The sequence below is a fragment of the Cinclus cinclus genome, chromosome 4 (genome assembly GCF_963662255.1).
Source record: "Cinclus cinclus chromosome 4, bCinCin1.1, whole genome shotgun sequence".
NCBI lineage: Eukaryota > Metazoa > Chordata > Aves > Passeriformes > Cinclidae > Cinclus > Cinclus cinclus.
The window spans coordinates 41568098-41593329 of NC_085049.1; the positions used below are offsets into that span (position 1 = coordinate 41568098).

General features: G+C 36.6%; 1 protein-coding gene across 1 annotated transcript in view; it reads right to left on the reverse strand.

Annotated features, from left to right (window-relative positions):
• The window catches only part of LRIG3 (leucine rich repeats and immunoglobulin like domains 3), a 37876-nt gene that overhangs the window by 6935 nt on the left and 5709 nt on the right, over positions 1-25232 (reverse strand). The window contains exons 2-12 of the mRNA XM_062491160.1: positions 23512-23583; positions 23170-23244; positions 10430-10564; positions 9644-9787; positions 7605-7748; positions 7126-7269; positions 6560-6703; positions 5238-5318; positions 4515-4586; positions 4105-4176; positions 2763-2926 (exon numbers count right to left, since the gene is read on the reverse strand). Of these exons, the coding sequence (XP_062347144.1) occupies positions 2763-2926; positions 4105-4176; positions 4515-4586; positions 5238-5318; positions 6560-6703; positions 7126-7269; positions 7605-7748; positions 9644-9787; positions 10430-10564; positions 23170-23244; positions 23512-23583 (1247 nt within the window). The remainder of the gene's footprint in view (positions 1-2762; positions 2927-4104; positions 4177-4514; positions 4587-5237; positions 5319-6559; positions 6704-7125; positions 7270-7604; positions 7749-9643; positions 9788-10429; positions 10565-23169; positions 23245-23511; positions 23584-25232) is intronic.

Here is a 25232-nt window from a genome sequence, read left to right on the forward strand (position 1 = left end):
ACTTAAAAGCAGACTGTCTGCATAGTTTCTTCACTAGCAGCACTAAAGATGGAAGAACTACCCCCTGACATCCATAGGAACTACTCTGAACTCAATCATGAAGCTTACCTCTCATCTTTACAACTCAGGCTGCTGTGAGTTTTTCATTATCGAAAGCATAGTTCTTGTGCTATCAGAAAGTACAAGTTGCAGTTGAGGGTTTTACCCAAACCCACAAAAACAAATCATGTGCAAAAGTCAGTGTTCCAGTGATCTGCGTCTGTTCGGGCCAAATGGGATGGAAGGTCCCTTAAGCAGGGCAGAACACAATATCAAGAATTCCTGGAGGTCCCTTTACTATAGGAAAGTTACCTTCAAAGTGCCATTTGTGCCAAACATTTTTGAGTTTACAGAATTAGCTGCCTTCTGAATTATTTATTCAATTGTGTGCACATTGCGTGTGCAAAAAAAAAGTGGGCAAGTAAATACCTGGTTTCACAAAGCAAAAGCTTTAGTATATTCCCAACTTTCAAGATGTGTCCAACCTCCAGACAAACTTCACAGAACTGCAGGGAAAGCCCTGTGCTCCAAAAATTCCTCCCTACAGACCCTGGTGTTTTTCCTAGCCTCTCTGTCATCTCAAATGATTGGGAACAACTATGGGGTCAGAGTGTTATTTCCTTGAAGAACTTCCACTCTGTTACAAAAGAAAATGAGATGCGCAGAGAGCTTAACCTTGAACTGTCTGCAAAATCCCTGCAGGTATGAAGCTGTGCTCCAGTGACAGGGCAACATGCATCTGGAACTCTAACCATGGGCTTTAAGAACCTCACAGGCCATTTGCTTTTTGCACTTCATACCCATGTCTTACCATTTGCAAATTGAGTTAATACATTCACTGATTTTGCTCAGGAATAACTAAGTAAAACACTCTAAGTACTTAAATTAGCCTTGTGAAAGGACAGGAGAACGTATTTCAATCTTAATTATCTGACAGGAAGGGGTGATAAAAAGGTCGCTCAAATAAGCATACAGTACAGAATACAGAACAGACTAGGATAAGACTAGCATTATGTTTTGTCAGAACAGAATAATATTAGAGCATATTTGAATGAATGTATCACAAAGACATCCATATATACACACACCTTTTAATTTCAGACAGGAGTCAATATATTCCACTCAAAAATTCTATAAAAGTGAAAGTAAAAGTAGCCATTGTAAACCTCTAATGCAAGGTGTATACACCTCAATGTCTGTGATAACACATTTTAAAGATAAAACTGAAATAATGACTGTATTAGGAGATTTTAGTTATTTCTGCATGGCAATTGTATTAAGTATCAAGCACAACAACTGACTTGGTACATTTCTTTTTTGCTAATACATCTTATACTATTTAAAATAAATTAATTAAAAATAGCATTGAGCAGCCAAAAGAAAGATCACAATTCCCTGATCTAACAAATGGAAGATATACATTTAAATCCCCAGTTTAATTTTTTGACAGAATGCATTCATCATAAATTAGGACATCTTCTTCATATCTACTCCTCTAACCACTGGGTAATCTGTAATTCCCTGCATCATATCAACCTCTCCTTCTCATCTACTCCTCTAGCCACTGAGAAATCTGTAATTCCCTGTATCATATCAACCTCTCCTTCTCATCAGTAGCTAGAATCTGCTCATTATTTAATTTATTAAATATCTGACTGCTAAAAGGAGGGAAAAAAACCAACGTTTTGGTACACTATTTTATATTCTGGACCTGCTTTCCCACTGAAAAAAGGGTCTGAGTGGCAACAGTAAAAAATAACTAGTTATATTTGCTATGAGATGAAGTTATTGATAAGATTATTGTCTCCAAGAAATATAAAGTTTAAATTTTCTTTAGTAAGAAAAATAAAATTTATTTAACAGAAATACATGAAATGCAGCTAGCTTTTAAATTTCCTGATATTTTCAAAGTTCTCACTTTACATATCAGAGTAATTAGACACACATCCTTACTCTGAAAGCTTAGCTTCACCCAGCTTTAACTGACAACAGAACAAAACAGGTGCTTATAAATGCTGCTAAACGCATACAGAAAGATTTCGTTTTTAGGGCAGATGCTACCACCTCAAATTCTCAGGTCCAAAATTAAAAATATTCTACTAGCATTTACTATCTGGCAAACTGAAATAAAAAATATCAGTACCGTAACTGTGGTAATCGTTTTGTTTTTTAAACACAGTTTATATATAGGCAGCAATTTACATACTCCAACTACTTTTTAAAGCAGACAACAAGCACACATAAAAAACATCAGAGCTGAGCCACATTGTTTTTACACCTTGAAATTTTATCAGCCCTGGAATAAACTCAAGACTATGGGAGCATGAAAAAGTTTTACAAATAATCAACCCAAAAACTACACCGTAATTTCGCCAAAATATATCTCATTTGAAAATAATAGTTATTGAAGCAGTATCTTTTAAATCTAGAGGCACACACATTTATCCATACAAGCTACAGAGTTTTCACTCACATGCTATGGTATGTTCTCTGTTAGCAAGTTGTACTTGAAATAAAAGTCACAATAACATCATCACTCCCTGTCTTATACAAAGCCACAAGCCTTGAGCATCTACCTCACAGTTTGGGAACAGATGAAAATGTTAGCAATATCACATCATCTCCATTTTGTTATAAAATTGCAACATATCAAGTAACCACAAAAAATCCCAAGCAAACAGCAAAGCTTGTTTTTTGGAGTGAGAAATAGATGCTACACTCACCACAGACAAACCCATCCAGGCTAACAGCAAAAATACTTCTCCCTTTTAGCAGCTGAGGATGGGCACAACTGGCATTCACAAAGCTCTGGAAGTTGTTCTCTGACATCCACTGGGGTAGCCATTTTAACTGGCAGTCACACAAGAGACTTGATGTGTTGAAGTGCCTAAGGAAAAGCAATTAAAATCAAAGCCTGTTTGTTTTTTCCTGTTTGTAATACAAATCTGCAAAAGCACACTTTTGTAACAAAACTAAGGTTTTAGGGTAAACAAACATATTGCAAAAGAAAGATGGCAATAGTTCAGCTTTTATCCCCTTCCTTGCCCAGTTGGTTATGATGCCCCCCCCCCAGCTGCCAGGGCACTGCTGACTAAAATTCAACTTGCCATCAGCCAGGACATCAGGTCCCTTTTCAGGGCTCTGCTTCCCAGCATCTCATTCCCCAGGCTGCCCGTACACCCTGGGGCTGCCCTATCCCAAGTGAAGAATTCAGCACTTTCTCTTGTTGAACTTCATACAGTTGCTGATTGCCCAGCCCTCTCATTTGTTGAGGTCTCTCTACAGGGCCTCCCTGCCTTTGAGGAAGTCAACAGCTCCTCCCAGTTTTGCACTATCTGTGAATTTGCTCAGTGTCCCTTCCAGTCCTGCATACAAGTCATTTATAAAGAGCACAGGGATGAGGATGGAGCCCTGCTGAACCCCACTAGTGACAGGTTGCCAATTTGATGTCACTCCTTTCAGTACAACCCTCTGCACTCAACCCATGTGCCAGAGCTGTTCTGCATTGATCAACAGAAAAAAAGGGTGATAGGACAAAAACCCATCCTCACTAAAATACATTTCTCACAGTGACCGCTTCCTGACTTCTCTGAAGATCTGACTCTCTGTTACTACAGGAGAGAAGGACCCAATTACAAGCACTGACAACCAGGTCTTTACAAAAGAATTACAGCACTGCATTTCACTGGTCCAGCAAGCTTTAGCTCAGTGACAGCACTGCTGATCTTACAGCACATTACATCAAAGTCTCCCTTATCTAAAACATGTTAGAGATCACCCAATTTAAAATAAGGACTTTAGAGACAACAAATGTAGCAGAAAATGAATGCCTCATATCCTAATCTCTCCGACTTAAATACACCCATCATATAACAAAAAAAAAAAGGCAAAAAAACCAAAACAACAACAAAAAAAAAAACACTGACATAAGCTTTTAATGTTACTTCAGAGAGATTACTGCAGGGGTTTATCTCTGCATCAGGCAATGTCCTATGAGGCTTTTTTTAATACATTTATTAGGATATATATACTTAATAGAGATTACGTCTTTTGATAGAAACTTACAATTCTTTAAGTTTCTTCATTTGTGAAAACGCATTTCCTTGAACTGACATAATTGCATTGTTACTTAGATCTCTAGGAAGAAAAAAGAGAAATAGGATTAGAAGAAAAGTGTCATTTATTAAACTGAGTGGATTTAAGACTCAAGCAACAGTTTGCTATTTTAGCGATACACAAAGGACTCTCAAACTCAAAAGGGAGACATGTTTCATAGCATGCTCAATAGGTAAGAATTTCTGCATAAATTCCAAAATTCCTATTCAATGTAACTCCAAAACGGAAAAATCTTCTGAAGATTGCAGTAGCAACCATGGTAAGTGTATTTCATCCCAAGTCATAAGTAAAGCTTGTTAGTCCTACTTTAAATTCATTTTTTTCCAACTTTGAGTTAAATGTGAATTTCCACTACTTACAAGTGTTCAAGTGCATCCAAACCAGAAAATGCTTTCTTTGTAATGGATCTAATCCTGTTTCCTTGGAGTATTCTAAAAAATTTAAACACATGATGCAAACGAAATGCAATTAAATGGGAGTATTTTTGAGCTGAACAATTGCATTTTTGGTATTTATTTTTAAACTGTGACTAGTATGCACCACTCACCTATCTCCAATGCAGCAAAATGTATCATATCTAAAAGATACTCATTTATTCCCCTTGAATAAATATCTAGATTTTACAATGACTTCAGAAGACATTTAAGGTTAAGTGACACAGATTATTCTAAATGCGTAACTATAAACATCTTTCCATTTCATAAATCTGCATTTGAAAATTTCAATGCAATGGAGCCACTTCCACTGGATGCTGCTTTACCTTACTGAAGACAAAGCCTGTCACTATGCCTTTGTCAAATGATACACTTATTATTTCTTAGTATGGGGAAACCTCATTCTTTGGTAAATATGTCCATAAATACTAATAATACTTAAAATATTTCAGATTAGTTTGACTTCGAAAATCTTGCATTTCTTTTATTGAAAAGGAACATGTTACAGAGAACAAAGTGGTAAGGGAGAAAGAAATTATTTCTGCTATGGAAAATTAAATATCCTTAGGTGTTGGGCTTGTCCCTTGAAAAATAATAAGCTAATTTTCTAAAAGCATGATGAGATACAAATATTGTAGCAATACTCACAGCTTCCTAAGTTTATCTAGGCCAGAGAAAGCACCATTCATATCTTCAATAGCCCATGATATTTCATTGTTTTTCAGATCCCTGTTGAAGAGGGGAGGGGAATCAAACCACAGAAGGCACATACTTCTTCAACATCATGTATTACTTTAAAAAACATTCTAAAACAGCATTCCGTTAGGATGGATTTTTATTCAGTTGTTTTTTGTAGGTTTGTTAAGAGAAGTTTTTCCTGATTAACTATCATTTCAATTTTTACTGAGAGGCTTTGAAGACTATCACTGATAATTAAAAATATTAGCAACTCAACAATTTTTGAATTGTGAGCAAACCAACACACATACCCCCCCAAATATATTTAGATACAGGACTATCTCAAGAGAACATGCATCACAGGAAGGGAAAGGACTAACTGTCCTTCCTTTGAAACGAAAACATCCTCACGACTTTTTGAGTCCTTAACATTAACACCTAGAGAACCATTTTAACATCCCAAAACACTCACTTCATTATCTATGAAGCATAAAGAGATTAGAGATTTGTGTACAGAACGGTGTGTCAGCAAAAAAATCTACCAGGTAGGGCTATATGAGGAAGAATAATCTAGGAGAGAAAACATAACACTTAATATCTAAACACCTTGCAATTCTCTGACTTCCTCTCTTTATGATCTCCAACTCTCTATAATCTTAAAAAACACAGTGTACACTCCTCTAATTTGCATCTTTCCTGATGCCCTTAGTGCAAATATGTGAGCAAACCCCTGAAAATAAAGCCTAGAGGGAAAGGCAATCACTTTGCTCATATGGCTGACAGATTGGGTCAGTGGTATGCAGTTGGAAGGTTTTAATGAAGAGGAATGTATTTAGATTAGTTTACTTTGTTCTTTCCCTTCCTTTAAGAAATGCTATTTCAAAACATATTCTAATACTTAAAGCAATTGTCCAGTCATGACAGTAAGTTTTGTCTTATTTCTGCTATCAGGGAAAATTTTTCAGTTAAGACACAACTATCATCCACATCCCTAAAACTGTGGGTAAAAGTGCTCTGCTTGCTGCCTTCAACCAGGTATGTACCTCACCTACAATAATTCTACTGGAAGTCTGGATCACAGTGAGCACCATCCATTGTGCACAGCCCTAACTAAAGAGGAACTCCTCCCTTTCTCAGCTATTCTGGAAAGAAATCTTACTTGAAGAAAATAATACACTGATCAGGGGAAGTTAACAAAACATTCTTGTCTATTTCATAAAGAAAAGAAATAACCTACAAACACAGGATTTTTTTAAAGTTTTTAACCTTATAAATTGGGTTTGTCAACTTACAAAATCTGTAGACTGGAAAGTCCCTTGAAAGCACAATCAGCTATGTAATTTACTTTGTTGTTTCCAATGTACAGTCCAACCAGCACGCTTAAACCAATGAAGCTTGAATCATCTAACCTTGCTAATTGATTGAATGTCAAATCTCTGCAAATTTAAGAGGAGAAAAAAGCATTTCAATGTTCCTGCTGCAGTGCTTATTTAATGTAGTTCAACCCACATTAATTTTCAGGGGGGAAGCACAATTTTTCCCTTTGTGATTATCACAAAACCCACTACACCACTTCTGACCACAGAACATTTTGCATTGCTTCGAACTCACAAATTACTGCAGAATTAGTTTCTCTCATTCGAAAATGACTGTGTTACGGCTTTAGTACAACTGCTACAGTGAAATGGAGCAATCACAGTTAACTTCAACTTCTTTCAGCAAGTTACAACTGTCTTATACAGCAAAGTTGTTGCCACCTTGGAAACTTTGCTATGAAAAATTCACAGATCAGTGCTAAGAAGCTCATGCTTTGGCATGTACCTGACTTTTGAAACTGGAAGAGAATAAAGGTACTCACAGCTCACTGAGCTTTTGGCAAAATTCCCAGGCATCAGGACTGATCCTGCTGATGGCATTTTGGCTGAGATGGAGTTGCTGCAGCATCAGTAAGCCATAAAGCCAGCCTTTGGTTACTTCTGTTAAGTTGTTATGGTCTAGCTGCCTACAAACACCCACAAACAGAAAAAGACATAATGTTCAGAAACTCAGCAGCATGCATGCTATGCCACAGGTCCACATCTGACCTCACGACACTGGCTAGATAGCTGGAGTCTCTATTTAAATCTTGAACTGTATGCATGCATTTAAAATGTTCTACATTTTAGAATGCTCTACACATTCACTACTCTGATTGCTTACTGCTTTTCAGACCACAACGAAACAATTTATTCAAAAATCAAATTACATTTTAAATTTTATAATGCAATTCTATTAATATTGTGCAAATCTACATTGTATGTTACCAGCAGAACCTACCAGCGAATGTTTGATACTTACAAGACTTCCATGTTGGTCAAACCCCAGAAAGCACCATCCATGAGCCTCGTAACTCCATTTCTCTGCAATTTTAAGGATTTCAAAGCAGGAAGTCCTTGGAAAGTGAGCCCGTCTATTTTTCTGATTTTGTTTCGATTCAGCTCCCTGCATAAATAGAATTTATGGTTACAGCACAGTAATTTTGCCTACATGCCAACAACCTTTCTTCCCTCTCTGGAACCAACTTTATTTAGATACTTTTCTTGCACATGAAACAAAGACAAGAAGTAATAAAAATCAAATGCCTTATTGTAACACATTATGTTCAACCATGTTAATGTAGTTCTCCCTTTCTGATACTGAGGACAAGTACTTGGTAGTTCCTTGATTTTCAGGCTTATAGAATCCCTGTAGACCTAGAACATCATGGTTAATCCTGTTCCCAAATTCAAAACTGAAAGCGGTGTTTATCCAGCAGTAGAGCTGTTAAGGTTGTAATTGCAATCAATAAACAGTCAAGAAAAAGTTAAAATTTTAGTTGTGATAATTAGACAGAATTGAATATCCTGAATGATCTCTTTCTGTATCTGTAGCCAAGCACTCATTACATCTCTCCCTCCTCCACAATCAGTTACACATAGTGCCTTTCCCTCTTTCTTAAGTGGTCTTGGCAGTCGCCCTTCTGCCACTTCTACACTCACCCTGTGCAAAGGTCAGAAACTGGGAGCAATGTGTATCCTGCGAGGGAGATGTAGGGCATAACTAGCTGGAGAGCAAGATGCAGTGATAGGATTAAACAATACTACAAGATAGTACTAAAAGAAGTGATCATCTGTCCCTTCAAGGAAGTCTTAGGTCTACCAAACTAGGAAGAATCCTTTCAAAACTTATTTCCTTGTGGAAAGTAAAGGTCTAAATAATCCCCTTCTCATAGTTATTACCAATCATTATTTTTCAGAGACACAGCCTGTAAAAAAAATCAGCTTTCCTCTACAGCAGTTTGACAAAAAATCTACCTGATAACAGACCTGAGGGAGAACCCTACTTCTCATCCTGTTTTTAAATACGAATAAAAAGTGAAGAACATTCAGTAAGAATAGGCTTTAGTTCTTTCCCCTTCTTCTCAGAATACTTTCATGTGATAACACAAATTCTTGGCCTTCCTTGCAGATAAGCTACCTAACATAACTCAGCATACCGACTATGAACAAAGGGAACATTTTTAGGCAAGAATATAACCAACATCCAAAATTTAAGGTGAATCACAAGATCATAAAGTCTACCGAGATTATTAACAAATCCTGAACTTTGGAGGACTGTTCTCACACTCTTCTACTGAGGCCTCAGTAAAACTGTTCTACACAAGAAACACAGTCACTCTTTCCAGAACCATCACGCACCCTAATATTTCAGTGTCCTTACAGCCTATCACTTTGAAGGCTAACCTGAGACACTTTGTCATTTTTAACTCCTGACTATCTGATATGGAAAATAATTATGCAGGGTTTGACAAAATGCAACCCATTCTCTTGTCCGTTTTATGCACTAAGTTTTCCAATTAAAAAAATAAAACCAGTCTCTTTCATATAACTTTATTATTTATTCAGTAAAACATTTATGGACAGCACTGTATCAGTCAAGCTGAAAGTCTATTTATTCAAGCATATTGCTTATTGTCATGCCATCTGAAAGCAAATGAATTTCCTTCATTTCACTGTGAAAACACAAAGCAAATGACTGCTGCAGTGAACTATGTAAGTTTACTTTAATTACTATTTTCCTGATGCTTTTTTACAGAAATATTGCTACTACCCCTTTTCCAGTCTATTTTTTTAAACTTTTAATAGGCAAACACAGTTTTAAACACAAAGACTGTTCACATCTCACCAACATATAAGACTAGGTTTGTTCAGGACAACACTGCAGTTAGTAAGGGTTGTAGTAATATGTTTTCTCTGTCTGTCTCACTCTGCCTCTGGTTAAATTAAAGGCTAAAGTTCAAGCATTGCCAGTGCTTTGGAAAACCTGAAAACAATTAGTCAATTGTAGGTTACACTTACAGGTGCTGCAGATGGGACAGTTTAAACATCTTTTGAGGAATTGCTGAAATTTTGTTCCTGTTCAGTTTCAATACTTGAAGTGTGGTAGACAAATTGTCAAAGGTACCAGGCTCCATAGAGGTTATTCGGTTACTGTTAATATAACTGTTGAAACAATGTCTTGAAGGTTAAATTTACAGTTATTTAATAAATTCTTAAAACCAAGTAGTGAAACACAAAGCTTTGGTGCTGCTTAGTCATTTATAAACAGAATTTTTTAGTATTAATTAGAGCTCTTGACAGCTTATTCTATAGTCAAACAGTATTTCACCACCACCATTCTACTCTATTCTGCCAGAGTGTGATAATGGAAGAAGATAATATGTGGCAATCCTGCTACTTAATTTTATCAGCCACTATATCTGGCACTGCAATATTCCTAAGTAAGAATTAGTGTATTCACAAGAAGTCTATCAAACTCCATATAAATACAAACTAGCCTATCCATGGGGAACTTAAAATTCTTTTTATCACATAATTATTTCTCAAGAGACACATCTATTTGTTTCATCTCTCTGTTTTCATTCAGTTTTTTAATGAATTAAAACATGTCATCGGAAAAACTCATAGTAACTCAAGTTAGCAGCTTATGTTAAGCTAGACAGGTGAAAAGTAGGAATACTTAATGTAATTCAAATTAAAAGAATGTAGTATTAAGATACTAAATCTTAATAAACAGCTGCTAATCTAAATTATCCGACAGGATTTTTGAAAATAACAAAAAAAAAAGTAGCAATTTTTACTTACAGATACTTGAGTTGCAATGATGGAAATGATGAAATTTTTAGCTCTAATATGTTGTTGTTGCTCAAGTCCAAAGTTTCTAGCCTCTGAAACGGCTTCAAATGTTCAGACAAAATGTTGGCAATCTTGTTACTGGTCCTAAAATGTAAGGGCAGTAGGCAAAAGACTGTCATTTCCAGAGTCAGCACACTGTAACTACACAACTCTGACAAATGTTAGTTCTTAATTCTCCTACTTGAAAATTATTTTCAGTCACAGAAAAGCAATAAAGTATGTTCTCTATGCGTAACATAAATCTGGAATCACAATTTGGAAGAGTCTAAATAAATTTTCATTAATATTTCTTAAAATATAATTCCAGGAAACTATGAAAAATACGCTATATAATCAAATTACTGCAATTCATAGCTTTTAAAAAGAGATTTGAACCCTATAACCACCCATTTCTTTACAGTAGAAATATCTGGAACTTGCATGGAACAGTATGTCACAGTATTGTAATGAAATAAGAGCTGTTAGAGCTGTTTTCTCTTTTAAGCAAATTAATATCATAGTAGCTTAACACAGCGTTTGGGGTTTTTTGGAAACTCCCTTGGCATGGAAGTCCAACTGAATTCCAGAAAAAAACCACAGAGCTAGATTATTGATGGATGACAGTGCAGCCTCCTGAAAAACATTCCATAATTGTGGAATTAGACCTAGTATTCCAACCTACAGATTTTTCCAATGAGTTGGCAAAGAACAAAAATTCTACATATTAGAGGTCATTACAGGAGTTTTGGACTTCACATCTGGTCTATCTTCAGCTCAGCATCACCCCACAATAAATAGCAAGGAACGATCTGAAGATGCGGGTACTGTGGTCCACCCTAAGGAACACCCTTTCTTTCACTTTCACACACGAACTTTCTCCAGTGACCCTAGCTCATGTTCATACCCAGCAACCTACCACTTCTCCATCTCGGCTGCATTATGTACACAATCACAGACATGTATCAGCAACATTATCACTCAGGGCTACTAGTACATAGGTGAAAGTGGATCATGACCAATTAAACAAATGTAACCTGAAATTATTCTTGTTACCTCATAAGTTCAAGTCAGTTCCAGCTGAGGTACATTCTATACCTTGTTTGATAACGACCAAAATTCAGGAGCTTTCTCCAGGTCCCAGAGATTGCAGGCAAATGCAATTTTAGTAGAACTACTATGTGAATGAATGTGAATTCTGGAGGGTGTTTACTTTTACTGGAAATACTTGCTCTGGATCAAACAGTAAGCCACACATTAGGATAACATGGACAACTCTCATGTATTCAAAGGATGTGGGAGAACTACCCCTCAAGACAAAAAAAGTCCTAACTCACAAACTGAACCAGAAGTGAGATTAATGGGTTTTCTGACCACATATGGGAATGGGTAAGTGATCCTGCAGCCCCTCCAATCCTGAGCTTGTATCATGTTTCATTCCTTAGGCTGTCTGGTAGAGGTAGGCTGCATTTTTAAACTCTTAGCTGAAAGTATTTATAATAAATGGAAACAAATTACTTTAATAAAAAACAACAACTAACACCACCACCGTGCATCAGTTCCACCAGCCAAATAAGAATGTGAGTTAGATAACAGGTCATAGAGCCTTGCCTTTATGCATTAGTTTGTTTACAAGGTAATTACTAACAAGGTATTAAAACTGCCAATTACTTGAGTGACGAATAAAATTTTCCTTGCAGTAAAAGTGTGCTCCAGCAGAAGCCAGCAATTTCCTGAACTGCACGCCTCCTAAATTGCAGTGTGAAAGTGTTCAGTTATAAGACAGCTTGCACAGTACTGTCTTTGTGTCAGCACTGCTCCATAAAACAGAAATTCCTTACAACTGGCAGGATAATAGCCCCTGTATTACAAACTTTAGCTGGACCTAATGAAACCGAATAAAACCTTTACACTGTCTTCAGAATAGCACTTAAACCAACTGGCAAATTACCTGACACAGACCAGGTTACAACAAAACCAACCAAACAAAAAACCTGCAGTTTGTTTCAGGAACATTTTTCTTTTTTTTGGAGATGGTAAGGCCATATTGAAGACTAACCAGCAACTTCTTTTGCTCACTGAAACTGCAGTACACATCATAGTTCAAGTCCACCTCACCATCAAAATCAAACCAGTCTTCACTGTATGCTCCTGCTTAATGATACTTGTAGAAGTTACTCAGTTGCAAAATAGATGAATGGTTCACTCCCTATTGCTCCAATACCCTAGTCCAGTTTATCTTCGAAAGAATATAATAATTGACACCTGGATGATTATTCAGCACTGAAGATATCCAAACAGTTCTACTTTAAGACCCAACTTTATTTAACATGAGAAAGTTTAACTCTGATTTTTCTTCATAATCATCACTTAAACAAATAGCAAAAAAACCCAAATATCATCCTCCTCATAACTGCCAAATACTCATCAAAATGAGTGAAGAAGGACATGTTTGAAAACACAAGCCTATCTAACTGTCAAGACACAACCAAAGAGTACGCATGTGGACACAATGACATAAAAGTTTTTTCACTGAGAGGAGGGTGGGGATAACAAAACCCAAAAGACAATCTATCTTGTGAGATGCCACTATTGGTGTGTTCAGACAAAAGGAGCTGCATGCACCCCATTGGTTTATTTTCACAGACCTTCAAGGGGAGATGAGAGAAATAGAGATCCTCTGCAACAAGAAAACCAGCACATCAAGTTCTGCCAGAAAAGAACCTGCAGCAATTTCTTCATGTGGAACGAACAGCAACATGCTGCAGCTTCCTTACTTCTCCTGTTACAGCTAAAGCAGCAGGAGCACCAAGGAATGCAGATAAACCCACCAAAAATATCCACATGAATTTGAACGTGCCTTTTGCAATCTGAGTGCCTACACCCTGACTTGCAGCAAAAAACTCCACAAACCAATGACCATGAGTGCATACAGCCTGATTTAATTACTTTTACATAAGCCTGTGTGAATACCAGCTTAAAGAGAGAATACCAGTTTTTCATAATAGGCATGAGAAACCTTTGCTTTCTCTCTCTACATTTATGACTTTAAATGCACCAGTAAGCCAGAAATCCTCTAGCAGCCCTCTCAATCCTGATCTTAAGAGTCAATCTGTATAACCAGCTACCACGTATCTGACATAATGACTTCTATTTTCCTTACTCTGGGCAAATACAAAGCAGGTCAGAAACTTCTGTATTCATTCTGTTGAGCATATAATTAACACCTTTAAGATATAAAAGCACTCAAGTGCTGAAACATCCTCCTCCCTTCGGTTTTTAAAGATCTGAGGTAGTCACACTGTCTCTTGATAAAGATTATCAGTATGAAATGTTTTCTACCTAAGAAAAATATCCATGTAAGCCTCATGGTTAACATGGAAAATCCAAGGTAGGAACAGATTAGGACCTGAAGACCTATCTTTTGTTTCTCTTTGAAATCTCAATACAAAAAAAACCCAAAAAAACCACCACCACAATCGAAAAAAAAAACAAAAAACAAACCACCACCCAAAATACTCCTGCACTCCCAACGTAACTTTTTCTTCCAGCTATATCCAGATCTGCAGTGTGTTGAAAACTTCATATTGGCTCTCCCCTTACTATGAGGACAAGAAGTATGTGTAGGAGCCTAGAGGTGGAACAACCTGGTAAAAAAAGTTGTCCAGAAAGACAACTTTGGAGAAGAGTCCATGCAGCCTGTTCTGTGTAAACGTTAGTGCAAAGTAACTATCTTAACATATGTGTACATCTGGACTAATACAGCACCTCGTGTCCCTCAAATAAGCCCTGAGAGTCAGAATAATCTGAATCACAAAGAGGAAAATTAAACCATAGAGGAATCTCCTGCTGGAAAACAGTGGATATGTAAAGAGGGGGAAAAAAACCCTTCTGCTAGGACTAGATGTATTTTTATGACCAGTGCTGAGGCCAACTCACAGAAATTTCTAAATTCATGGATATCTAGTCTGACCTGATTAGAGCTCTTTTGGAGGCAGCCATGTCAGAGTCCTTGCAAAACCAATGTAACTATCCACATCTGAGCATGTCTGCTGCATGCCACTACAACTCACAGCCTCCTTTTAAATTTTTCTGGGTTTTTCACCTGTTCTTCCCAACCCTCACTAGCTGACATCATATTCATATACCTGGCATATTCCTTCTTGCACTCCCCCTCCCCCGCCTCCCAAACTCCTTTGGGAGCATGATGCAAACATAGTGTGTGGAAGAAAACTGAAGTGAAATTTAAAATACAAATTATATTAAGTACAAAGGATCAAGACTGTAATTGGAAGTGCTGGCAGATACATACCTTTTGGCTTTTAGGAAAAAACTGGACAACTTTATGGAACTCTTATCAGAAGAGCCTCAGTAACTCCTACTTTGAGAAGAGCAAAAATGTTTTTTCTTCAATTTCTATTTGTTTGAATACTGACCCAGATTGTAATGAATAACTAACAATTTAAAATACTGAAAATGCAGTTCTAAGCTCAGCGCCACCCTTATTAAAATGTTGCCTTGATGTGAATGGGACTACATGCTCTTCTCACCATTAAGATACCCAACTGGAGTGAATTAAGAAAGCCTGAGGGTTTTTTTTAATATTTGCAACTGCTAGTCATAGAAATATTAGAAGTGAAACTGTTTTTCTCCAAAAGCCAGCAGAAATAGAGCCCAGATTCTGGCTTACTTTCAAGTTCTACTAGTAGGTTTACAAGTCTGATGCCTTCATAACACACAAGCTTCTTGCCTTCCTTGTGGCAAGCAGTTGTTCTTTTGAAGGCCTCCTTCATTCTAGGATCCATGCCTCTCATTCTTCTTTCAAGCCAGATGTCAGAAAGACTATGCTTTTATATTTCATGTTTTTTTATGGTATACAGGCGTAACATAGAAAATGAAAACTCAGAACTCTGTAGGTTACTAATACCCTGTCCAAAACTTGAAACCAAAGGTTTATTGATTCTCAAATAAAACATAAAACTGGGAAAGGGGAAAGATGCAGACTGAAACTACTCTGTGATCAGATATGTTTTCACCATCCAAAAGAAGAAAGAGACAAATCCAAACTTTCAAACACATGATACTTCCATAACAATTCTCTTCTGATCCCAGTCATAGTACCAATATGCAACTAATTAAGCCTTCCTCCCAAACTCTCAATACCTTAATGTCTTGTTTGCAATTCAGTTTTCTGGCTTTTCCAAAATAATCACAAGTTACTTAGCATGTGATAGGCAAGTGAATGTGTAAGTTCATCCCTTTATTTTAACAACTATAAACAAAAGCAATGCAAGCATAATTATTTTTGCAAGAGCTGACAACAGGAATAGCCCATTGCAGACTTGGTGACCTGTGTAACGGTTAGTTAATACTAAAATCTTGGAAAATTTTAGATATGACCTAGATAAAACCAGTATGGTGCCCTTCAGTATTACAAATCATCTTTCTAATCTAATGTATAGAGCTCCTAATTAAAACACCTATTCTTCATTGTTACAGAGTAACCCTCCCTTTTAGAGCATGCAGACCAAAGTCTAGGCATTTTAGACTGCACACCCTTCTAGATGTACCCCAACTTCAATCATCAATACAACGTGAGAAATGTCGTCCCATCCACTTCTCTTTTGCTCAACACACAGGTGATTTCACTGGTCTATTGCAATCACCACCACCAATTCTCTAAAACATAATTCAAACACTTATACCTGACCTCTCAGTTTTATTCTCACCTTTCTCATTTTCCTTATCATATGCCCTGCCCCTCTGTAAAACTGCTACCACTCTTCCATTCTGTCATACCAGAGCAGTGTTCTCTATTTTTGTAGCCCATTACTATCCTTCTTTATTCACCTTTTCTTTTACCACTATGATGAGAAAATCATGATAGATTCATCCACTGCAAATAGCTCATACAATTTGCATTCTTTCCCATTCTCATTGAAAAAGCATTAATCTAGGCTCTCACTCCTTATATTTTTAATACCATAAACTCTGGGTTTCTATGTACTTCTTCTCTTTCCCATCATTCAGCCTAAATTGGTGCCATAAAAATTGAGTTTCCATGTCTGCAAGTCTGACTAAGTCAGGTTCCTTTTCAAATTCTTTCATTAACTTCCTCTTAAGTCTCCACAGCAAATGTCAAAAGACTGCAATAACTAATTCCAGTAAGTTCCTCACTCTAGCTTTTTGCTCACAACTTCAGACCAAGTCACACATGGTTTACCACCACTCTCAGTTTTGGGACATTCTCCAAGTAGCCTTATGCCTGCAGCCCAGTCTGGCATTCCTCTATCCTTTTTTACAACCTTCAAAACAAACTCTTCCAGGCAGCATCCAAATCTTAATCCTTCCCATAATAAAGTGGTAGCTGAAGAGATGACAAGGATGTAAAATATTTGACCAACGTTTTCTTCATAGTGGAATCCAGACTCCAGTTTAGTATGCTAGCTTTATACACAAACAATACCACTTTCTCTGGCAAGCATAGCCAGGAAAGGCATCCACTCCTACTGAATGTAAGCTTTCATTTTCAGGAGTTTCATCTAAACATCTTTCTTGTGACTGCAGCTTTCTAACTGCATACCGAGACAGTGTTCTGGATTTTATACACAGCTTTCACTCCCAGACAACTGTGAGATGACAAAGAGGCAAACTTCTCATACTTACCCTTCCTGTCCTTACTAAAGGCCCTTCACAGGGATTTAAGTTACTGCCACAAAGTGCAAACTATCACTCTTATTTCCAAACTGTCAGCTAGGAAAAATGCATGGTTTATTTTGAAAATTTGCTTCCATTTAGTTGAATTTTATTTCTCAATATGACTATCTGAAGCCTGATCTGGGATGCCCATTATCACATAATATACATAAATACACTTTTCCACATTTTAAACTGAAAGAGACACACTGAAAAGAAAAAAAAAAATAAATAAAAATCCTTCTCAATAGTAGAAGGGATTAACTGCCACTTTTCTTCAGTAACTATATTTCTGCATAAAGATAAGCAATCAGGCTAATCTTGTAGTGGCTGATCAGAAAGCTAAATTTAAAGTTGAATTAATTTTTCTTACTAATAAAACTTGTAACCTGCACAGTCACATAGGGCTGGCTGCTTTACTGTTCTTTTGTCCTGTTTTTGTCTCCTGACCTTTTCTGTTACTTTTTGTTCATTTACCATTTTAAACATACAGGATACACGACACATCATCAAAGACCGTGAATTTAAATTCAGCTCATATTGACAGAAAGACATTACAAACCAAAGGCTGTAGAAGACCTTCAGAGAAGTGACTTTTGGACTCTGTTCATCATCCAACAAACACATGGTCACATTTCAAAAAACTGCTTCGATTTTAGCAGCATTTTGAGCTATCTCAGAACTCAAAAATGAATGGTCCCTGCCTTAAAGGCTTCCTGTACAGATAAGAGTTGGAGGATTCCCTCAGCACAGCAGAGAAAAACCTCTACCATGTCACATTTTCATTGTCTCTTATAAACAAAAGATCTCACATCATAAAAAAAAAAAAAAGTGAAGCAGAAAACTAATATAAAACACACATTAATGTAAGGCTTGAAAAACATTCCTGAACTATGAATCATTCATGCACCCTTTAACTTCCACACCATGACTTTTGCATTTTCCTCTCTGGTTTTACTAAGACCAAATATTTGCTTGTGTTCTAGACTACCATGATCAGTCCTTATAATATAACAATTTGAATCACCTATGCCATATGCTCTAGTGCCTTTAAATAAAATATCTCCTATTCAATAAAACGTAAAATTACCAGTTTATTTAAAACACTCAGTTCTTGAAAACTAGTCTAATATTAGAATTTCACTATATGCACTTGGGCATGTACAGCTTTTCTAGTCTGTACTGAGTGCAAGTGGATTACTATAGAACAAACCCTGGATGTGGGTAATGAGAAACATGGGGGTTTCAATATTAGTTCTACACATGTTTTGATAAGAACAATAAATTCTAGTTGGAGAGGTAGGATACTTTAATACTCAAAGCTGTTCTGTCTCTTAATAGTCACTGTATCCTTCCATTTTCCACAGTACTCAAGGATACATTGTACTGATGATGGGATAGTGTCTACAACTATATATTTTTTTATACTGTGCAAGTAAAAATAGCATGGGTTTCTTATTTAAACTGCATATCCTTAAACAAAATCTTATATAACGTTGCTGAATTTGCAAATCAGTGTCTCTTAGAAAGTACCAGTAACATTAAAAGTAGTTAACATTTTTGGAAGAATTTTAAAGTAAAACTCCTATGCAAATCGTACTTGGTAGTTAAAACACCAAACAGGACTTCTAGACAAGGTTATTGTTCTTACACTATTTGGTTTCAATCTATTTCTGGATTTTTACCCTCAGTCCACAACTACAACTGCGATAGACCTAAAAGGCAGCATTATTTTTCTTCCCATGTGTCAAGATGACTGGTTCTGGCAGACTTTTAGGATAAATAGGACAGAACTGGTACCTCTTGGATAAGCAATGTCATTAGAATTGAAACAATATTCAGAACTTTCACTTGTTCTCCTGGAATGAGGGCATTAGTGCTAATTTTTGTACCTGACACAAAAGCAATCCACCTACCTTGGGAAAGCAAAAAGTAAATTGTTTTTTCTCCAAGAAGTGTAGAATTTTCTACTACAAACATTTAAAGCAATTGTCCATTAATTTAACTGATTTTACAATTCCTTCAGGAACACTAAGTAGAAAACTTCTAACACACTTTACTTCTAGGGATAGATAAATACACCTACATTACTGTGTGTGGTGTCTGCACATTATATACCTGTGGTAAGCAGTTGTTAAATCCAAAACTCTCCCCAAAAAGCTTCTGTTGCCAGCACATGGGGGACATGACCTCCTGGCTAGGGCTAATGTGGTAACAATCCCTGGCAAGTACCTGAACTTCACTCTTCCTGCCTTAATATGCTGCTCTCTTCATGCATTCTCTCATAGAAGGTATATAAAATAGCTCGGTGGCTGTGCAAAAAGGACACCCTGAAATTTAATTTTCAGAGACTTGACCTAAGCCTCCTGAGCATATTAACCCAAACTACCACCCATGCAGCTCACAGTAGTACCCAGCTTCCCAGGAGTCTCACAAGCTCTCATATAACAAGACACATACTCATCACATGAATAAAATCAAAGATACATCTCCATCCACATAATAAGAGTGTGCCTGAATATCCTTGTATACTCACTCCTTCACACTGACACATCTCCCAGGGTGGTGGTGAGGGGGTGTGCCTGATACTTTTCATTCCCAAGATGCTCAACCCTCAACTGGCATCAGTAAAAACAGAGAGTTAGCATTGTTGTTTCATGTTACAGACAGACTGGGACCATGAGACTGGGAACATCTCCTGCTCTGGGTATGTTTATCCTGAATAATTCATCAGTATGTAAATATCTTATTTAGATAAAATATCAACTAGATAGCTAGAAATGAGGTAGCTCCAGAAAAGGAAACTGGATGAACATGATAATCCACCCATGCTTGTTTATATTCTTCCAAGAATTAAGACAGACACACATGGCTGTGTGGGGATACCTGCACTATTATGGAGACATACCAGCAGTATCATTTCCTCTGCAGGGCAAGAAAATTCTTGCAGAACAGGTAAAATTCTAAGGCTTCCCAGCTCAGTAAGAATTCTTAACAAACGAAAGGAAAAAATCTTGTAATAGAGCTTCTTCAACAATGAAGATATTGGGAAAAAAGAGGGTATCACTTCCATAGCATTCCTTGAAGATTTTTTGGAAAAAAAAGCTGGCTTTTCAAGTGACAGTAATGAACCAACATACATCCATCTCATAAGAAATGTAATCAAATCAAGTTTCAGAATACTACCACCACCCTATTTTCAGCTATTATTTGAAAGCCAGAACAAAGACTCAGCATGGAAACAGTGGTTTGCTATGGAAAGGCTTCACAACCTCCTCTCTTATAGAAGTTTAAAATCCTGGAGAAAGTCGTCAGATGTGTCCCTGAAGAGTGGTTCTAAAACTTATAATCTTATTGTTCCATATGTGTTCTCTTTGCATGACTTAAGACATATTAACTCAGTTCGATTCAATCCCTTCAAATAACATCCACCACAGAAAAATCAAATGCATGTATTTTTTCACTTTTAAAAAAAAAAGTATCATTAGATTGAGTATTTTTCCATTTATGCTACCACAATACTATATATATTCTTATGCCTAACAGGTGCATGCTTATTTCTCTTTATTTATACTATTTTCTATAAAATTAAGTTTAGTATCTTTACCTAAATAACATCCAAACAGTAAGAATAGGAGGCTCAGGGGAGACCTTATTGCTCTCAAAACTACCTGGAAGGAGGTGGGGGTCAGTCTCTTCTCTGAAGTAACAGGATAATAGACAAAAGAAAATGGCCTCAAGTTGTGCCATGGAAAGTTTAGACTGGTATTAGGAAAAATTTCATCATGGCAAAGGTTGTGCAGCATTTTAACAGGCTGCGAAGGGAAGGGATGAAGCCACCATCTCTGGAAGTACTTACAAGATGTGCATATGTGGCTTTAATGGACATAGTCTAGTGGTGGCCTTGACAGTGATGAGTTAGTGGTTGGACTTGACGATCTTAAAAGTTCTTTTTCAACTTCAACGATTCTATGATCCTACTCTACATTTTAAAGAAAAGCTGAGCAAAAGAGACAAGGTGTTTTATTTCTGAACAATACAACGCCACTCTAATTTTATGTTCTATGACCATCTGTTTTGATATAGAACAAAGTAATCTTAACTACTGTAGATTGGAATTTGTAAGTCAACACAAAATATTAGAATAATTATTTCTGCCATATTAATCTCCAGGAATCTCTACTGTAGTCGTAGAATAGGTATCAAATCTCAGCTGTAGCACAATTACATTCAGTCATCTCCTTATCCACACACACAATTAGAATGAAAACAAGCTAACACCCAACCAGAGCTACGTTAACTGTGTTAGTAGTGCATTAAAAGCTTTCAGAAAATACGTTTTTTTCTTTCAAGTGTTAGCATATATATATTGCCTAGAACAGATCTAACGAAGATTTTTCCATGTTTGACCACTTGAGTAAATGCCCCAAGCCAGGGACCTAAGGATATGAAACAATTTAACAGTGACTGATAATCATTTATTATCTCGAAGGAATACCAAAATTTTTCACAGCTGCAAAGGTATGTTTAGGTTACTCTAAGCTTGTTGAGTTTCCATGAATAGGAGAAATTCTAAGAATTCAGAAGCAAAGCAAGATGCTATAAACCATTTTATTATGCTAATATTTCTAGCCTTGTGGAAAAAAGGACCTTAGCAATATATATATGTGTGTATATATCTATATCCATATATGTATGTATATGTATGTATGAGAAATATAATCTTTAGGTCAATTAAATGCTTAAATACAGAATGCTAGGCTAGTGTAAAAGTAATGCCAGTGTTACTGCAAAATAAAAGATGTGCTTAAATTCAACAGTTATTTTTCAGACACCATCTGCTTTTTTCCTTCATTCTTTTCTGATTTTGATCTGTAAGAAACCACATCAGTATCAAATGTCACTTAGTTCTTTATCAAACAGAGCAGCCCAGACACAGCGGCTGCACCAGCTGACTTGGCTGACCTAGGCCTAGGGTAAAAACAAACCCCTATAAATCACCAGATGTAAGTAATTGAATAGTGATCAATTTCATTAACTGAACAGCTTTCCAAAGTTTATTGTATTGTTTTAACCCTTCAGTATTCTCCAAGAAAGGTAACTTGCAATTTGTATTCAAGGACAGGATTTGGCCAGAGGGCTACATATTATTAGCTTTACACACTTCAGATTCCCATTGATAAAACGCAAATCCCACAGATGAAAACCAGGCCTTTTCTTTTTTTCTAAGAAACAGTATGACAGCAACTACTTTTCTACACTTTCCTTCAACACTTTATTGAAACTAAATCACAGAAAAAAAATCCAACTAATATATCGTTAAAACATCAGGAATAAGATTTCCTTTAAAATCAACTTTTTTGGTTATGGGCCCTATATGCCTTTGACAACTTTATACTCATATTACAAATGAACACCAAGTAACCTACTCATTTCTTTCATGAACATGAACACAATCATCTGTCACAATTTTATGTATTAACTGCAGTCATAAAAAATGTGCCACACATTAAAATGGGCTCAAAATTTTTTTCAAGACATTGGCAAAAACATCTTCTAATCTAGATACTTGTTCTGAAGCTGCATCTCGAGGGGATTTCCCTGTATTGCCCAGTGAAATTAATGGAATTCTGCTTTGATTTAACCCATCAGGATCTCAGCCAAGATGCCTAACGACAGAGTATAAGTCTTGTTTTAAAGACAGCACTGTACAAGTTTGTATAACATTTATGGATGCTTGTACAGCGCCTAGCACAACAGGACTGAGGCTTCTGGGCACTACCACAACATAAATTAATTCTAATGCAGTCTTTGTACCTGGGAAGCACAAAAACGACAAGGATTAAGCTCAATTATACACATTTTAAAGAACTACTAAATAATATGACACAATCAACTTCCTAACCACAAGCTGCTCTATTTCCAATTATTTTACTTTAATCTCTCTAATGCACACATTTCCATGAACCCTGTAGAGTTAGTTCCACTAACCAGGGACAAAAGTAAGATCTACTTACAAAGACAGAAGAGTTATATTTGCCGAGACTGGTCCCAGATCTGGAAACATCTCCAATTCATTGTTGTTCAACTTCCTATTAATATTACAAAAGAGAGAGTTAGCTTTGATGTTAATCAGAAGTACATACACTGGACTCGCTAAACTGCTGAACTGTGTCACCTCAAAGTTAAAAAATAATTCCATTTTCACTTAATGTAAAATATCAGAACAGCAAATTTGTTGTTCAAGCAACCATCCCTAGAGAAATAACTATGCAATTAGCATACACAAACACAGGTTGGGTATTTTTGGTTGGGGTTTATGTTTTGGTATGGTTTTTAATTAAGACAAATTAACTTACACTTCCTGAAGACTATGAAGGTGATCCAAGATACCGGTCTTGATTGAAGATAATTTGTTGTGACTCAAGTCCCTATGAGGTTACATAAATAAACACCCTGTCAGTTTTGCCATACAGTATCAGGTAAAGCAGTACAATTTCAATCCCAATTATGTTCTCACTTGTCTCTAAGTATACAGAATGATTTTTTTGTATTTTTAAAATTGTAATAGAAACTCATTTGCTTATACAAGGTATAAATATACAGACACAAATGCAAATACCTTGATCGCTGGTAGCAGTGTCAAAGAAATTCCTAGTATCTCTGAACAGACTTGAACTGTTGTTGGAATGTGCATAGGACCCATGAAAAACATCTAAAGATTTTGACTCAGATACAGCAACAACCCCTCTCCCACATCCCCTCACAATAAAAGATTCGGCTATAACAATTTCTTGGTTACTTCAAAAAGGAAAATTCAAGAAACAACAGTCACTGCAGCCTCATTACTTGGGTTAATCATAACATTTTACTCTTCTCACCCGTGTCTCAAAAGTAATGCATAGCTCGCAAATACACAATGAGGACTGCCCATAAATTGCAATTGTATTTTCATGCTTCCGCAAAATTGAGGACACCATTCCCACATAACCAAATTTAATGGAGGTCGTAAGAAATAGCAGAAGAAAACAGATATAGCAAGGGCTAATTCTGAGTTTTAAGATGTCTGTGTACTAGTGATATTAATACCCCACTTAATTACACTTGAAGAAGTAGCTCAAACACTTATCTAGTGCCATGTTGTACTGAAGATCCCCAGTATATATGGATGCAGTTTGTAAGCAATCGTCAGTAACTTTGTAGCATTTGCTACAAAACAAGCCAGGTATTAAAAATGCAACACTTCTTGTTGACCACAAGAAATACTTTTCCTTACAGTGCCATGCATCTTTACCCTCTCAAACATTTGATGCCATACAAGAGTCCCAAGAAATTTCTGCTGTAGCCTCAGAAGTACTGGAAACACAACAGAAATAAGAGTGACTGTAAAGTAAAAGACAAAAAAGCTAACTGCAGGAACTCAAACCTGCACATCTCTAAACCTCTGCACAAGTGGTACAGACTCATAACTCGTCTTGTAACCACAACTAGCTCTGTTGAAGGCCTCCCTCCCCCTTCTCAATCACTCATCTACCAAAACAAGCACTTTTCTATTCTCCTGCTACAGATTATCATTATCTCACCAACATCAATTCAGCCATCTGCAAACATTTGTTCCAAGTTAGAACACTGCATTATCCAAGCCAGCAAACAAAAATGACATTATTTTTAATGAGTTCTTAAATTCACTCCAGTGTTTGTAATGCACACATATAAAAAAATTATTCAGCACACCTCAGCAGTGAGCAGTTGCAGCATCAGGTAAAGGGTGCTTTAAAAAGCGCCCTTTCAAAAAAATATTGTGCACACTCCATGATACTTTTCCCCATGCTAATTAAGCACTAAAGAGTCATCCACCTGGGGTCCTCATCAAGCCACACAGGCATGAAGTGTTATTTCAAGTTGAATCTATGAGGAAACTATATGATTCCTCACTTTATCTGGGTAAGATGACTCAGAACAGTCATCCATGCTGAGCATGCCAAACACAGTCTGGACAGCCATGGACATGTCTACTCTCCATCCACAGTTCCAGAAGTGAAGAAAGCTGATGAACAGTGTATGCCTGCTGCACACAGAC